This window comes from Oncorhynchus mykiss, chromosome 6 (assembly GCF_057628025.1).
Source record: "Oncorhynchus mykiss isolate SJ-2025 chromosome 6, ASM5762802v1, whole genome shotgun sequence".
Lineage (NCBI taxonomy): Eukaryota > Metazoa > Chordata > Actinopteri > Salmoniformes > Salmonidae > Oncorhynchus > Oncorhynchus mykiss.
In genome coordinates this window covers 75866121-75881575 of record NC_143027.1, presented here as the reverse complement: position 1 = coordinate 75881575, position 15455 = coordinate 75866121, and the positions used below count along the sequence as shown (strand labels likewise).

Genomic DNA, 15455 nt, shown 5'->3' with positions numbered 1-15455 from the left:
TTGGAGCAAAGATGAACGTATATTCAGTGTAACCTCTATAGTTTTAAATGTATATTATTCTACTGTTATTATTCTCTTTAAATCCACTTATTGAATAGCAACTGCTTTTGTCTTGCATACCAACTGCGCAATAAGGCTCTCATTTTTGTTACAGAACTGATGAAAATATAAACTTGACGTACAGCAAAATAAACATACATAGGCTACCCGTGACATGCTGGGCTACTGCAGGCTACAATTTGGACAAGACGCTGATTGTAGCGAGTTTCGCTAAACAGTCCAATCAACGTATGAAATGAAAACAACTCAATGTTTCAATGACGCGCAAGTTCGTGAAATGTATGCATGATGTGCTGAAGTAGCCTATGTATAGTAAACATCTATAAACAATACAAACATGTCCATGCCTTCGAAACAGAATCATACACTCTTTACTGTTCCCTCTACTGGTCAGTCACTCGCTCACGCTCACAGACACACACACACACACACGCTTGCGAACCATGCATATGAGAGAGAGCGAAAGAGAGAGAGAGAGAGAGGTGAGCGAGAGATTGCACCTCCAACGGCTTATGATAGAGTAGCCCAGTGACCAATCACATCATAGGTGGGCCGGGCTCCACATTTCTCACAGTCCTACATGGGCCCTTAAAGTTTGTTTGTTCGCGGAATGCGGTGTGTGATGAAAACGTGTTACTAACCCCGTTCGGCGATAATCAAATGAATCTGATTGGGATATTCGATACATATCCTGGACTTCCAAGACACCTACAGTGTCATTACGCACGAGACTCCTATAGTCGATCTACGTTTTCCTCGCTGCATTGAGGCACCACTAACCAACGATTAGGTATCAGTGTTTCAACATACAAGATCTGAATTACAGCGACCTCAATGCAAATCTGAAAGGAGGATATGCACAGCAACAGCGACCAGAGTTGTGGAAAGTATTTGTATGTGAGATCACGGAGGTTTCAACGTGAGCGTCTCGTCAGTTCAAATTGACCTAACTCTGCTTGGTTTGATCGCTGCTTAGTCAATAGGAAAGATACCGTTCAGCGAATGGACTGAAGACTCTGACATTCCACTAGTAGCCAAGATAAGCTTTACGTAGCTACCAGCTGGTTGCTAAGAAGGGTTAAACTGTATCTAAAAGGAGTTGGAAAACCCAGCCTTTTCTTCCACACGGATCAACTCATTGGGTGGGAGCTGAGAGAGAGACAAGAGTCCCCAGCAAATCAGGACCTAATTGATTAAAGAGACTTAATTTGAATAGGGGGCTGGCGAGGTGCCAATAGCCTTTCAAGGAACCCCCGAATGATTAATCGCAAAGCATTATTGATAATCATAACAGGACACATGCGCGGTGGATGGACTCGATTTTCGTAATTTTGAGCAGATTTTTTAGTAATTTTTTATTCTTTCTTGGCTGATGTGTGAGCCAGCATGTCGCGGAGGAAACAAGCAAAGCCGCAACATTTCCAATCGGACCCTCATCTGGCTTTATCCGAGCACAATGGTAAGTTCTGGCAATGGATCGCTGTTATCCACACTACTATCTTTTATTATCTGCTTTTCAGATGTTTTTGTCATTTTAGGATTGTTTCTTTTTGGATAGGACGTCTTCCCCCTTTTCGAAGTTAGATTTTTTTTATTTTTTTATGAATCCATGCAATTTACTGTCTCAATCATTTTATGATAACTAGACATTTGCTATGTGTATAGGCCATCTACTTTATGATCAAACTATGGCCCGTGCCTTTTCTATATATCGCTCTAAGACACAGTCAAATACTTTTATTCTTGAAAATATCATATTATTGCGTTTTGTTGTTCATATAACTTTAGAATAAAACTTTGTTACAAAATATAACCATTTAAAAGTGAATGCGTTATAGTCTTGTTATTAGGCTGCTTAGCCTACTTTTACCTCGACATAGGCTTCTATGTAGCCTACACTTTTAGAATTCACTTTTTAGAACACTTTGTGTGGTAGGCTACAAAGATTGATTTTTTAATCAACATTTTTGACTTACACACTTTGAAACAAGTTTCCTCTATTGCTGCTGCAAGCAAAGTTGCTGCAGCGAAAGGCTCGTTTAAGTTTCTGCTTTTGTAGTCGACTTAGTTTCACTCCAATCGTTGCTTAACCTACTCTATACACGGACAAGTACTGGTGCGTAGAAATAACCAGTATTTTCTGAAATGTATTTTGGGTATTCGGCCTATATATTATATAAATAATAATTTTCATACTCGCCTAAAGTTTCTACTGTTTCTGACTATCATGTACATAGCCTAGTCTACAAAATCGGTATTTCACAGCCAAGCCTTGGCTTGATTCAAATCAAATGATAAGAAAATATAAACATTATTTGCTTACAATTAATACCTTATCGATTTTCAGTTTGTGGACATGTTGTGGTCTTAATTGTGGATGGTAATCATTCGTTTACAAATTATATGACTTTTCAACCACAATCTCAATGTGGTGCACGATGCAACAGAACACTGAAGCTATACTGGCCTTATAGTTATTATGTATATCATTATTTCATGTTAATACATTATAATAGTTTTATGCTTAGCCGCATGCACACTTTTTGTTTACTTCCCACATTTCCCTTGTGTATATTCCTTAACCATAATTTTCAAGATATTTCAAAGGTGAAGTTAGTATAGATGACATACTGCTTCATATTCTCTTTCGCCCCCTCCCCTCCCCCTTTTCTCTCTCTCTCACATACACACAAACACACACACACTGAGAGATAAAGAGCGATAAATAAATAGTGAGGGACAGAGGCCTGTTATTTTACGAGATAAACAAGTTAACGTATCACTAAATTTGTCAAAAATATGTAAAGAATTTATGTTAATTTACTTTAACAAAATCTCAGCACCAAATTACCTCACGTCATGAAAATGAGTTTGTATAAAGAATATGTCAAGTTGTGGTTGAGACCATCAAAAAGATGGCGACAGTGATTGAATGAATTTTATTATGCAACTACCTTGGTTGCTTTTGGAACGCTTTGTCACCCTTGCGAGTTTCTACGACTCCGGAGTGACCAGCTGACCATCTCTGTTAAGTCCACCCAACAGTCACATTTCCTCTTATAATGATACATTTGATAAAATTATGTTTTCCAACGAGACTTACAACAAGCTGGGCTTTAATTTTATTTAGCTAAAGATGTGCTTTAGACCTGCTGTGAAAACCAGGTTATGGTAGTATTTTCTATAGGCCTACAACACCCATAGCCATAACTTTCACCCTATAGTGTTTGTAAGGTAGTTTGATGCGGCAAAGTTTAAGTTTCACTATCTTAAAAATATCAAACAATTTCCAGATTATTCAAATGTGTATATTTTATATTTCGTACAATTTACTGAAATATTATTTTTTTCAAAATGGTTGAATGTTCATAGTGAAACGACGGTAGTTTCGATCTAACATTTTAGAATTGTGGATGTATTTTAAAAGTCTCACATGTATAGTAGATTTTAATGTTGCGCTTTCTCTATTCATTAGTTTATATGAAAGTTAGATTAGGCTCTGTCTTTTTGCAGACTATATTGTCATTGCACTGGTACTTCCAAAGGAAATCATAAACTCCTATCTCTGATACAGATTACATTTGACTTGTTTGTAGTTACTGCTCTATAGTAGCCCATATTACACTAGTATTACTATTCTTACTATTAATATCTGTTTATTAGAAGTGTTTGCCATGACATAGCCTACAGAAAGGAAACTCTAGAGGCTCTTTAACTGACCCTATATGGCTGATTTTCCATACACATTGATTGTCTATGTATTTTCCTTCTGAAGAGTTGTATGGAAATATATTTTCCTTGAGACAGTCAATTTAGTTTGACTTATTTTTCATATATAACTAATTATGTTTTAAGCTCTTTCTGTGTATGTACAGCTATGTTGTTTGCAGTATCCTTTACAAAATGCTAGCTGGAAATAAAGCTCTGTTTCACCCAACTTAAACCTAGCATAAGAAGCATTTACTTCTACCTAAGGTTGCATGATTTGTTTGGAACTAAGGATCAATGCAAAACATAGTCTATACCTAGAATCATACTTGTTTTTCCTTGACTGCTGCATTTCCCCTAAAATGTAATAAAGTAGTGAATAGTAACTTTAGTCATTCTCTGTCAGCAGACTGGTGCCTACTGAGTTTCACAATAAATAACCCAACTGCATCATGCATTAAACAAGCTGAAAATGCAATACCTGTAATTATGGGTTAGGGACATGGAATACTTGCATTTCTGGTAATGGGTTGATAATTCTAGAATGTGTGCTCATGACTGAGAGATCTCCTGTTTGTGTGGAACTGGAAACTCCTCAAGAGTCTCTGTATGCAAAATAAAAAGAGGGAGGCTAACATTCCCAGTACATTTTAAGGAGATGCTGAGGGCATTTTGCCGCTGGATAGTTAGTGTATGAGGCTGAGAGTCAAGGCTGTCTGTCTCTCATCTCGTCCCTCCGAGAGAGAGAGAGTTCTCGGGTGGGATGTTCAGCTGTTTTAACCTTTGCCAGGGTCCCCCTGTGTCTCCCTGTGTGAAGTTGATGAGAGTTCAGGCTGCAGTGTGTTCTCCTGTACCTCGTCATTGACCCCGCTGATCAGAGCCACAGGGGCCTAGCAGGGACTCTGTCCTCTATTTGTGATGGGGGGGGGGGGGGTCTTATCAATGTGACCGCCATCCACTTCCACCCTGCAAGAGTAGCCCCCCCAGAGGGAGATCGGCAGGGCGGTCCTCAGCCCTTCGCACTGTTGTACCCCGCAAACAACAGGGATTCAGTTACTTGTCATTTTGCCAATGTTTATATAGTGGAAGGCTGAGATGTATCCCGGCTGAAGGACTTGCTTGCTTTTCTCCCTTCTCCTCCCCTTTAAGCTTTAATCATGTCACCAGGGCAGAGCTGCTAAGGCTGGGGCTTGTCCATCCGGGAAACGGCAGCTATAGTGGAACCCCATCTAGTGTTCACTGGGATGTTTCCAGTGAGGCCAGCAGTGTGAGGGCTGGAGAGGAGGTGGGTTAGCTCAGGCAGGCATCAGACATCAGGCATCAGACACTCTACTGAATTCACAAGTGTCAAGAGGCTTGAAGCCAGCGTCCCTACAAAGTAACGTAGGAACTCTCAAAAAGCTACTCTGCCATCTTTTCTACTAATCCACATCTCTATATCACTTATTATTTATTCTCTTCTGTCCTTTGTATCAGAGGCTCTCTGTTTTGGCGTGTGTCTCTTCTGCCTCCCTGAAGGCCTGTGCTCTGGTGACTCCTTGTAGCATGATGATGATGAGATTTAGCTGTTTTAGGACACCGTTTTTATACAGAGTAATGCATTATTTCTATTCAGAGATAATCGTCAAGCTATTTTTTAAACATTGACTAATGTATGCACTGTTGCTGTAGACATTTGGGTGTTGTGTGCATTGTGGCTGTTCTCATTTAGGCTGCGCATTTGTTGGCATTATTTTCATAGTATTTGTTTTTTTATTCATAAAGACATCAGATTAACAAAATACCATCTCTTTTTAAGTGTCTACTTATGTAAACAGACATGATTACATGTCAGTACATGATTATAGATTTACTTTCAAATACTCCATGCTTCTGAGATGCTTTACCTTCTTAATAGTCAAGGTGGTGGTATGGAAATAGCTTCTTGTGAAAGAGCACATTTGAGATGGAATAATTTGATTGTTTTAATTTGACCACTATTTGCTTTACAATCACTGAGTATTTACGAAGGAAGGGGGTGGGGTGAGAGTAACACACTTTGAGATTTAGAAAGTGAATTTACCCCTTTGATCGGTCAAATCCTAGCCTGTTACAAGTACGATATTATTAGGGACATATATATTGTGGTTTCAGTGAATGTTATGAGAAGTTGAGTTACATTTGGGCATATGCTCTTTGTTTTATTTTTCTCTGTGGTTTTGGATATAGTTATTTTGGTCGCTAAACATGATCATGTTTAGATAGAATCCACAATGTGATACAATCCACAATGTCCAGTTTCCATTCACTTGAGGAATGAGAGAATGTTACATTGAAAGATAGTTATTACTGACTGCCTAACTAAATAAGTTATCCACAGGCCTCTGAAGAAACTTGAGCTAGTCACTTGTTCTTAGTGTTTTCATACAGATTACATTGGACAGTTTAAACAAACCTTTGGATGTATGGAATCTTAAATCCTTTAAAAATATATATTTTTGATATATGGAAATAGTAGCTTGCGGCTTCAACATGTGTGTCATCACTACACTCCAGTGCACTTTAATCTAGTAAGAGAATAAGAATAAACACTATGAACTTGATGTTTACATTTTTGCTTTTATAGTGCATTTTTGTACTTTTGTAAAAGTTTGCTCCTATAACCTCTAGGTAAGTTCTTGAAGGGCGGTTCAAGCGCTTTCATTTAGTTGACTTTGGATAGTTTTCTCCCATTTTTGTTTAGCTACATTAGTGTTTCCTACAGCAGTGTATTCAGGACATTGTGTAAATTGATGTATTTCCTCTCACATAAAATCCATTTCATTTGTTCACATGGTCAACCAATACCAAACAAAGCTACTCTTCCTTCCCACGAGGTAAATCAAACACATTTTTCATTACTGACGCTTTCAGGGGAGGCTGCATGGTTGATATTAAAAAGTTACCATTAAAGTTGGAGCAAGTCTTTCCTCCTTTTGCATGGTTAGAGTGGTGTGAGTCTGGGTTTTACTGTCATGGCAACTTTGCGTTATCTGATGTCCCAGAGCAGAGAAACATTGAGGGAGATAATCCCTGAATTAAATAGGATCTGCTTTGAGTTGGCCAAGATGAGCAGGCCAGGCCAGGCCAGGCCGACAAGCCCGCCGCTCCCATGCTGTGTGAACAATGGGAAGCCATCCTGTCTCAGTGGGGCAGGGCCGCACTCATCTCTCTCTCGTTCTCTCTCTCTCTCTCTCTCTCTCTCTCTCTCTCTCTCTCTCTCTCTCTGGGTTTCATTTTCAAATTAACCCTCCCTTTCCACCCGTGATGAAAATGTAGATCGCCGGGGCCCACAATGAAAGGGATTCATAGAGAATTGCAATTTGTAAATCAACTTGTATGTTAAACATTGAGATTTGGGTTTGACAAAAAGAAGATAGAATGAGGAAAGTCTGGAGCACAGCAGTGGCACAGGGGTGTTGACTCGCCTTTTGTTCTTTTCACACTGACCCCTGTGTTTGTTGAATGGAAATTGCATAACCAAGACCAGTTTCTATGCACATTTAAAATACAATTATTCATTTTGCGTATTCTTATTGGCTGGTATTGAATTGCCTGTTGCTTAAACTGCTGTGGCCAGTTGCTTGGTTTTGGGCAGCAAGCCGTTCATTCTAATATATATGACAGCAGCTCCACTCATAGTTCTTGACAAATTTTATTGAGCCATTTGTAGTTATGTTTTAGTTTTATTTTTCCCTATAAAGTATATATATATATATACAGCACTGTGATACTTACACATTTAAATCACTACAAATGTTATACAAAGTTTTATACGTTATGGTTTACTCTTCATTTTATGTTAGGTACTATAATGTGTTTTATTTATTTTATTTTATGTCATTTATTAAATATACACAACATATTTATAAAAACAGGTGTTATGTAAACAGTACAGATATTTTAGTTTAAAAAAAATGTATAATTCTTAGTGATATCAGTCCAATAATGGCATATATAATTTTGCACTGTCTTTGTTGAGTGTCCGAGTGGCTAGAGAGAACAATCTGGAGTCCAAAGTGCTGTTTATTGTGGCTGTCAGATTCCGATTGCAGCCTGACTGGATACAAATTAGCTTAGTGACAGGGATAACCTGTCCAAGATGCCTGTAGTCGAGTTGAAAATGAGCAAAGTTGACAGCAAATTGAAAGTCTAATAAGTCCTTCAAATGGTTGATTTGCGCTCAGTGGACATGTAGACATTGAGGAGTATGAAATATTGGAAATCAATGCTTCTCTATGAAATGTCATTAAGCCCCAATGTCCTCACTTCATAGTATTTTATATGTTGATGGATTATCTATAGAAATGATTACTTAAAAGATGGTTGGCTTGATGAAACCAGATGTACATCTTCAAAGATCACTTATTATTGATTTCCATTCTTTTCTTATCCTGTTTCTCAGAGCCACCACATTAAAAGGGGTCTTTTTCACTCTTTTTTTGGTTTACTGCTGCTTTTTTGATGGTTGTTTTTTGTGAACGTATCAAGCAGATAAGTGTAAAACTGATTAATTTAAGATGAACAACAAAATAATTTGAATAGATAAAGCTGCCTCTTCAGCTGCAAAACATTTCTAATCACTAATCCTCTGTTTCCCCCTCCTGTGTTTTTCAGGGGACACAGAAGAGCCCTGCTCGGAGGAAGACCCCCCCTGCAAGGAGTCAGATGCCCATGTCTGTAGCAGATGTTGTGCTGAGTTCTTTGAACTATCAGATCTTGAACAACACCAGAAGAATTGCACTAAGAATCAATTAGTTCTGATAGTGAATGAGAATCCTGCCTCTCCTTCCGGAAGCTTCTCGCCTGGCTCCCCTCCACATAATCCTGATGAGCAGATGAATGACATGGTTAATAACACTGATCAAGCGCAGTGCAGTGGCCTTTTGGAGCATAACGCTCTTGACAAAGAAGAATCCATGGACGTCGACGTTTCCGAAATCAACGTTCATCCTGGCCACGACAATGATGGAGGCAGCAGCCACATGGAGGGAGGCAGTAACATCAACATGAACACAGGTGAGGGAAATGGCCACAGTTCCAGCAGGAAGAGCTCTGGACCAGCACCGGGCACCTCAATCGTCTCTGCCCCTCAGCTACCTCCGCTCGGCAACCTGACTGACCTGGGGAGCATCTCTATGATCAACAGCAACGTCATCATCGAAAACCTGCAGAGCACCAAAGTGGCTGTGGCCCAGTTCACCCAGGAGACGCAGCGCTCCTCTGGGTCTGGGCCCGGGGGCCCCAGGGTGGCAGTGCCGGCCCTGATGGAGCAACTCCTGGGCCTGCAGCAGCAACAGATCCACCAGCTGCAGCTCATTGAACAGATCCGTCACCAGATCCTGCTACTGGCCTCCCAGTCCCCTGAAATGCAGGTGCCCCCCAGCATCTCAACACCAGGAGGCTCGTTGGGGCCGTCAGCCAACCCACTGACCACGCTCAGCTCCCATCTCTCACAGCAGCTGGCTGCAGCTGCGGGCTTAGCACAGAGCCTGGCCAGCCAGTCTGCCAGCATCAGCAGCCTGAAGCAGCTGGCTGAAAAGGCGCAGCTACCTCAGAGCAACAATCCCAGCAGCGGTGAATCATCTCAGAGCATCAGCTCACTGGGACCGTCCACAGTCAACAACGTCCAATCGTCCTCTGACAAGAGGCCAATACATGCGATCAGCAGCAACCTCCACTCTCAGCTCAGTAACCCATCACACACTAAGTCATCCATGCCAGCCTTTGGGATAGGTAGCCTGTTGAACCCTGTAACTAATCCACATCTACCTCAGCCCAAATCTGGAAACCACCTGTTTTCCAGCTCCCTGCCCAGTATTGGCACCACAGTGGAGGACCTCAACTCTCTGGCTGCGCTGGCCCAGAGGAAAGGCAAGTCACCAACTTCATTTGAACCCAAGAGCAGCTCAGAGGAGACGTTCTTCAAGCATAAGTGCAGATTTTGTGCCAAGGTGTTTGGGAGTGACAGTGCCTTGCAGATCCACCTGCGATCTCACACAGGTGAGAGGCCGTACAAGTGTAACATCTGTGGCAATCGCTTCTCCACCCGCGGTAACTTGAAGGTCCACTTCCAGCGTCACAAAGAGAAGTATCCACATGTTCAGATGAATCCATACCCTGTCCCTGAGCATTTAGACAATATTCCAACGAGCACCGGCATTCCATATGGTATGTCAATGCCTCCAGAGAAGCCTGTGACCAGCTGGCTGGATAGCAAGCCTGTTCTCTCCACTCTGACCTCATCAGTGGGCATGCTGCTCCCACCAACCATGCCCAGCCTGCCGCCATTCATTAAAAAAGAGGATCATTCGGTAGCCATAACCAGCCCTCCCATTTCGACAAAGACTGACTCCGGTCGTGACGCTGCTGAGCCATCAATGAAAAGCAACGACGGGTTGTCTGAAGAAGCTGCGGCCCTGCCTACATCAAACGGGAAAACTGAAGAGGGCAGTCACTCGTCGAGCTTCATGGCGAGCGTGAGCTCTGAGTCTGAGCGCAACACAGAATACACAACCTCCAACAGCCCACCTATGATGACCAACCCTCTTATGCCCCTCATGTCTGAGCAGTTCAAGGCTAAGTTCCCGTTCGGGGGCCTCTTGGACCCGCTCCAGGGGTCGGAGACCTCCAAGCTGCAGCAGCTGGTGGAGAACATCGACAGGAAGTTGACGGACCCCAATGAGTGTGTCATCTGCCACCGTGTGCTCAGCTGTCAGAGCGCTCTGAAAATGCACTACCGTACTCACACTGGAGAGAGGCCCTTCAAGTGTAAAGTGTGTGGCAGAGCCTTCACCACCAAAGGGAATCTGAAGACCCACTACACCGTCCACCGGGCCATGCCTCCACTCAAGGTCCATCACTCCTGCCCCATCTGTCAGAAGAAGTTCACCAATGCGGTGGTCCTGCAGCAGCACATCCGCATGCACATGGGAGGGCAGATCCCAAACACCCCACTGCCAGACAGCTACCCTGAGTCCATGGGCTCCGACACAGGCTCCTTCGATGAGAGGAACTTCGATGAGAACTTCGATGACCTGGACAACTTCTCTGATGATGATATGGAGGGGATGGAAGGAGTAGAAGGGATGGAAGATGGCCCTGACAGCAGCGTCCCAGACACCCCTAAGTCAGCTGACGCCTCCCAAGACAGCCTGTGCAATTCCCCCTCTCACCCCGAGATGGTCGTCCAGGACGGGCAGGAGAAAAACCATCATGCCCATCAGAATGCCTACCACAATACCCACCATGATATTGACTATAGAATCCACCACAACAATCACCATAACAATCAGCTTAACAGCCACCATGACAATCAGCATCACAACCACCATAACCCCCACCAGAGGCTGGTAGAGGAGCTACAGGCCAGTAGAATGAAGGCCATGGGGAACGGGGGTTCAATGGAAGGGGACTGCCTTACTAACGACTCCTCATCCCTAGGTGGGGACATCGAGAGCCCGAGTGCCGGGAGTCCAGCAGTGTCAGAATCTACCTCTTCCATGCAGCCCCCATCCCCCACCAATGGGCACCCCCAACATCAACGTAAATCCCCCAGCTTGGAGGAAAGACAGGAGAGGCAGGAGAGACAGGAGAGGCACCAGAGGGCTATGTCCCTGGATCACATCAGTGCCAGCCTCATGCAGCATCACCCTTCTAGCATCGGGGCTCTGGACCTGACATCCTGCAACCCGTCTAAAGACCCACTGGGCATGCTCTTCCCATTCCGTGAGCGTGGCACGTTCAAGAACACGGCCTGTGACATCTGTGGGAAGACGTTTGCATGTCAGAGTGCCTTGGACATCCACTACCGAAGCCATACCAAAGAGAGACCGTTCATTTGCACAGCCTGTAACCGGGGCTTCTCGACCAAGGGCAACCTGAAGCAGCACATGCTCACCCACCAGATGAGGGACTTGCCCTCGCAGCTCTTCGAACCCTCTAACACCAGCCTCTCCTCCAGTCCGACCCCCTCCCTCCTCTCTGTGAACTCCCTGTCCTCCATGATCAAATCAGAGGTCAACGGCTTCCTCCATGGCCTCCACCACCACCAGGACCACCACAGGGACCACCACAGGGACCACCACAGGGATCACCACAGGGACCACCAGGACCGAGATCACCATAAGGACATGCCCAGCAACATGCCCCATGGCCTGGTGACCACCTCGGCCTCTACATCCCCAGTGCTCTCGGCCTCTGCCCCTCCACGCCGGACACCCAAGCAGCACTACTGCAACACTTGTGGGAAGACCTTCTCCTCCTCCAGCGCTCTGCAGATACATGAGAGGACCCACACTGGGGAGAAGCCCTTCGCCTGCCACATCTGTGGTCGGGCTTTCACCACCAAAGGAAATCTCAAGGTAATTGTAAGATTATAAACATTATGAATGCAATGTTTAAAATACACACATATTCAATATCTCAGGGCAATTGTATATTTAAAAACATTATGAATGGAATTGGAAAATGTCCACATATTTATTCATGAATATCTATAGGAGGAGTATAAAAATCACCAGAATTTTGGTCCATAACTTTGAGCAACAAATTGAAGTGTGTTATGTCAGTGCCATTCGGAGGCAGTAATGTTCTATAATTGATGAAAGAACCAGCTCAGCGGAAAGGTTGAATCACCCCATTAATATGATTATTGGGTAGAAACCTGAGAATGTGATCAGCAGAGCACAGCTGGGAATGGTTCAGTTAACAACATTAACTACAGTAACCAGAGGCAACCATCCTCAGTTTTCCAGAGTTTACCCCTTGAAAATCCCAGAGTTTCCCTTTGATCAGTAGGAAAAGGCCCCTAAGAGACCCCTAAGAGATAAACAGGAAATGAAGGGCCAAATGTGATCACACCACTCAACTGTGAGAAATCAAAGGGGCGAAACGTAGAGAGGCGTAATATTTAGGAAGCATTGTTAAATGTATAACCAGATTGCAATTACCAGGTAATCAGCACCAGTTATAGTTTACACCCTTGTTGATATAAAAAAAAAACAATACCCTTATTATTTGTAGCACGATTTCACATTTTGCCTATGCTATGTTTTTGTAGTGTGTTTTTATTAAAATAATGTGTAATTTCTAGCAAGTGATATTGTAAAATGTGTTATCTAGAGCACACATCTAACAATGTATTTTAAAATATCACTTGCTATAAATTATGAAAAACACACTAGTCAACACAATCAGTTGTGTACCTCCATGTTTCTACATTGATTTAAAAATAATAACATTAATTATCTGTAACAGTCATCCTTTCAGGATCAAAAGAAAAGAAAGAAAAAGACATTGTCCTCGTTGGGAAAGGGCATAGCAGGGGTAAACATCAGATGTAATACTGGCCAGGGCAATGAGAGTGGGCACTGCAATTTGAACCAAAGCACAAGGGTCTCCCTCATGAGACGTTTGAATGAAGGTTTCAGATTAAATGCAGTATTTCATCCTAGCCATAATAAAATGGTTACACCATGCCCACGTCCCCATGCCGTTCACAGCTCACTGCACCAATCCTCCTGCTGCACCCAGGGTGCTGAACTCTTTTAATACTAACTTTCTGTTTTATTTTTTTCCCACAGCATCATCTGTTACGATGTGCCTTTGTCGTGGCCAAGTTTGAAATATTTATAATTTGCGTCCTTTCTCTCTCTCTGTATATGTTTCTCTCTCCAGGTTCATATGGGCACACACATGTGGAACAGCGCCCCTGCCAGACGCGGCCGCCGGCTCTCTGTAGACGGCTCTATGGCCTTCCTGGGCACCAACCCTGTCAAGTTCCCAGAGATCTTCCAGAAGGACATGGTGTCTAGGGTGGGCAACGGAGACCCGGCTAGCTTCTGGAACCAGTATGCTGCAGCCTTCTCCAACGGCCTGGCCATGAAGACCAACGAGATCTCTGTCATCCAGAACGGAGGCCTGCCGTCTCTGTCGGGGAGCATGGGGAACGGGGGCAGCTCGCCCGTGGGTGGCCTCACAGGCAACCTGGAGAAGCTGCACAGTACAGAAACCAGTGCCGCTCTGGCTGGCCTGGAGAAAATGGCCAACGCCGAGAACGGGACCCACTTCCGATTCACACGTTTCATGGAGGACAACAAAGAGATTGCCACCAACTAGATACTTTTTCCCTCTCATATGTACACACACACACACACACACACACACACACACACACACACACACACACACATTGTGAGAGAAAAGAGAAAGAGAACAAGGCAAAGACAAAGAATGACTTGGCTTTGGCTTGCCTTTGAAACATTACCAACATGAGTGTGAAGAGAACTTGCCTTTTTGTACAATGTACAACATGTTATAGTTTTAAGGAGCTTATTTATTAGTGATTATAACCTTGCTCGGAACCAAGTGGAAGCATTAACAGTTAGTTTTTTTCTGTTCTACAGCCAGAATGGGTATGAGCTGAAAGTGAGCTGTTGAAACTTTAGCATATCTTTACCTTGGCATTAAGTTATTTTTGTCTGTAGTATATAGCTTTAACACAACTGTTGATGTTCATGTAATGCATTAGATCTGTAATAAGTGAAACAGAATGGCTGTAAATAATGTACACTGATCTACTCTAGATGGTCTAACAGATGTGTATTAACGTTCCCCCTTGAAAAAAATCATTGAGACTTCAGGCAAGGGACTATGATTACACTGTAGTCATTTCCTTATCAACCGCTGTTGATCTTTTATTTAAGGAAAATGCAAGCATTCAAGCATTTCAAGTGTTTATTTAGAGTTACAGTAGGCCTAACCTGTTTTGTTCATTAATTTTATTCTATGTATTGTACTTTTTTTCTTTCTTCCATAGTTCCATTTTTTTCTTCTTGATCTTTTTTTTGTGTTGCTTTTTGGTGTAAAGTTTAACACAAAACAGTTGTGTTGTTAGAGGAGATGATGCATTCAGAGAGGTTCGCTTCCGGGTTTGAACTGAGAAGAGAGCCAATCATGTGGGTGGGATTCTCCTATAGGTCATCTGCTGGATTTTCACATTGCTGCTATGTCCTCAGCATCCTCATTGGCATCAAGTGCAACATATGTGTTGACGTCTATGTAAATAATGTGAGACGTGAGAACTAGAAATTCCATCACAACAAAATGTACATATAAAGCTCATAAAACAAAGTCCATCTTGGCTAGGGGACAAATGATAGTGTTTTTATAAATATAAATATATATTAGGTTTGACAACCTTCGGACTGTTACATGCACTTTCTTGGAAAGTTGGAAGATCTTTATGGGTCCAGTTTCTCTACACTTTAATACCTACTAACAACTAAGATACTGTCATTCTTTACTCTATTATTCAAATACATCCGTTTTCCAAAAGAAAACTATGAGTGTTTGTGTCTCTTCATTCTCTTTTGTTTCTTTCTGTTTTGTATGCTTTATGATTGGAGATAATGGGGGTTTGGAATAATTGGAGGGTTTTCACTTTTGAAATGTGGTCTTCACATGTTATTTGAAGGAACATATATATTTTTTTGTGTGGATTGAACTTTTAAATGTGAGTTTAAATAGGCATACATGCACTTATGAAATAATACTGTATCATGGATCTATAACACTTGTCAATGGTCAATTAATTTATCTCCCCTCTCATTTTCGACTGGCACTTGTTGTGAAGCAGCCTATTCTTTCTAAAGTAATTTAAAAGTGAT

The 15455-nt window shown here is 42.6% G+C and overlaps 1 protein-coding gene across 1 annotated transcript; it reads left to right on the top strand.

The window, feature by feature from the left end:
- The first annotated feature begins 452 nt into the window (after positions 1-452).
- Positions 453-15128, top strand: sall1a (spalt-like transcription factor 1a). The gene is made up of 3 exons (XM_036980980.2): positions 453-1519; positions 8404-12149; positions 13465-15128. The coding sequence occupies exons 1-3, from the start codon at positions 1447-1449 to the stop codon at positions 13903-13905; spliced, it is 4260 nt and encodes a 1419-aa protein (XP_036836875.2). The 5' UTR covers positions 453-1446; the 3' UTR covers positions 13906-15128.
- Positions 15129-15455: the final 327 nt, after the last annotated feature.